General features: G+C 48.7%; 1 protein-coding gene across 1 annotated transcript; it reads right to left on the reverse strand.

Annotated features, from left to right (window-relative positions):
• Positions 1-957: 957 nt before the first annotated feature.
• Positions 958-2,438, reverse strand: LOC116264627 (UDP-glycosyltransferase 88B1-like). Its single transcript, XM_031644955.2, has one exon. It carries the CDS (start codon positions 2,404-2,406, stop codon positions 958-960), a length of 1,449 nt encoding a protein of 482 aa, XP_031500815.1. The 5' UTR covers positions 2,407-2,438.
• Positions 2,439-2,679: the final 241 nt, after the last annotated feature.

Consider the following 2,679-nt stretch of genomic DNA (forward strand, 5'->3'; position numbering starts at 1 on the left):
TATATATATATATATATATATATATATATATATATATATATATATATATATATATATATATATATATATGTATATTGACTTTGTTGAGCCCTATCAAAAAAGTTGTGGAATTAGCCAATCATCTTGTTTTACGGCCCGAGCTAGGCTCAAACTAGGCTACTTGGAGGTAGGGGCGAAGCCAAAGTAGGGCCCGCATCGGCCTTGGCTCTACCTCAATTTTTTTTTAAATTTACATGTAAATTTTAAAAAATTTCACTTCTTCTATATAAAAATTTTGAAAAATGATATTTTGGCTCTAGCCAAAATTTAAAAACTTTAATTCCGCCCACCTCATAAAATTTTTTTTGGCTCTGCCCATACCTAGAGACATCCACTCATAATCGTGAACATGATGACCGCTTCGGGTAGCCATGAGTATTGCATGACTTAGTAGTAATAATATGTTACATGCATATATGTTGAAAGTTATGAACCATAAAAATAGAACATGAAGGCAAAATTACTATGCATCAAGGAGGCATAGCACAGTTTGTCGGGGTTAGGAGCTTGAAAAAAGCAAATCTCTAGTTTGGTTTTCATGTGTTTGTGTTTTAAGGTGGAAGGCAACATCATCCAAGTTGAAAAATGCATCATTATTATGGGACACTTAACCCTAGAGGTAGGGGAATAAGGGGCCTTACGACCTCGCTCCAAACGGTAGGCATGAATCTCTCTTTTGCCTGAAAGCGACTACTATTTAAAACAGATATGAATTTTAAGAACTCACATGGAGGAAAGGGATTACAACATCTTTCATGTGAACAGGCAAAATGGGAATTTTGTCGTGTGGACTGAAAATGTTGAATGCTAAAAACTGAAATTATGAAAGCCACAAATTGTCTCGTAGTCCCAACAATATCTTCGTAACCAACGTGACTCCTGCATGGGGCAGAGGCTTAACTCAATGAAGGCCCTATCTCAATGGCCTTTGGTCCATTCCTGAACCAACGAAGCCAGAGCCGAATACGACGAGCCTCCTTCTTCGACTGCCTTTCTTGCCATGTTCTTCGCCTCCTTCATCTTCTCCCTCACCTTCTTCCCTTCCTCGCCTTCCATCAAGCTCCACACTGCCTTCTCCAGTTCTTCGCCCTTCACCAGCCCACCACCTTCTTCTTTCATGCGTAATCCACCACCTTCTTCTTTCATGAATACTCCCAAGCTCAGCCCCAAGTCATTCACCAGCTCGTAGGCGTTCATGCTTTGCTCGGCGTAGAGCGGCCACGCGATCATCGGCACGCCGAACCACACGCTCTCCAGCGTCGAGTTCCATCCGCAGTGCGACACGAAACCCCCGACGGCCGGGTGCGACAGGATCGCCACTTGCGGCGCCCACCTAGGCCACACTAGTCCCTTCTCCTTGGTCCGTTCCAAGAAGCCCTCCGGAAGCACCTCCCTCGGGTCCACGTCCTCGGGCTCCGAGAACCGCGGGGCGCCACTTGGCCGAATGCGAATCGACCACAGGAACCGCTGCCCGCTGCTTTCTAGCCCGCATGCGATCTCGGCGATCTGCTCCGGCGATAATGCTCCCATGCTGCCGAAGCACATGAACACCACCGACGACTGCGGCTGCCGATCGAGCCACTTGATGCAATCGTGCTCCGGCGACTCGAGTCGCAGGCCGAGCAAGGGTCCCACTGGGTAAATGGGAGGGGTTCTGCTCCCTGGCGTGCATAGCCCATCGGTTAAAGCTTTGATGGGTGTGGGCTGCAGACCTTCGAAGGTATTCACGAGTAACCCGTCCAGCTTCGAGTACAGCTCTGCTGCCTTCATAAACCATTGGTAGCTCGGGGATTGCTTCTCCTGAAGAGGAATCGGCAGGGCCGAAGCAGGAACCGGAGACCGGCCGGGTATGTGGATCAACGCCTTCAATTCTCTGAAATCACAGTCATATGTCATGTCCAGCGTTCGCAAGTATAGAAAGGTGGTCAGCATGGCGGCGCCGGAGGTGTAGAGGACGTAAGTGGGGATGCCCAACTCGGCGGGGACGCCGGCCACGCCGACGCAGAACATGTCCAGGACAATGGCGGAAACGGTGGTTTCGGCTGAAATGGATGTTAGAGTCGTCGAAAGGGCAGGGTTCTGTGACTCTATGTAGCTTAGGGTCTGCATCACGCCCTCACCTTCTGGGTCGTGATCGGAGGGTGGGAGCTCCACGAAGTCGATGTCGAGACCGGAGGCGGCGACGTCCTGGACGTGGGTGGAGGTATTGGAGGAGTTGAGCGGCGAGGTGGAAGGGGGGTGGATCTGGAGGATGGTAATGGATAGGGTGTGGCCGGAATGGTGGAGAATCTGCTTGGCAAGCTCGACCATGGCGACGAGATGGCCGGCGCCGGGAGTGGGGAATAGTACCACCTTGGTTGCCTTCATTTTCTCACTCTCCTACTTTTTCTCTCTGTGATGGAAAGTAAGAAGACGATGTTGCATCATCTGGTCCTCCGGGTCTCTATTTATAGACCCAACCAAGCATCAGTATGGGCCTCACATTTCGGCTGGCTTTCCTGGCTCTGTTTCTCCTTTATTTCTTAAGGAATAATCAGCCTACTTTTTTTTAATTTATAAATAATTTAAAAATTGTATATTAATCTAGAAAATAGAGCTGTACCAGCCAAATCTTTGCCTATGCCAGCCGATATTGCCCTC

The sequence above is a fragment of the Nymphaea colorata genome, chromosome 11 (genome assembly GCF_008831285.2).
Source record: "Nymphaea colorata isolate Beijing-Zhang1983 chromosome 11, ASM883128v2, whole genome shotgun sequence".
Taxonomy (NCBI): domain Eukaryota; kingdom Viridiplantae; phylum Streptophyta; class Magnoliopsida; order Nymphaeales; family Nymphaeaceae; genus Nymphaea; species Nymphaea colorata.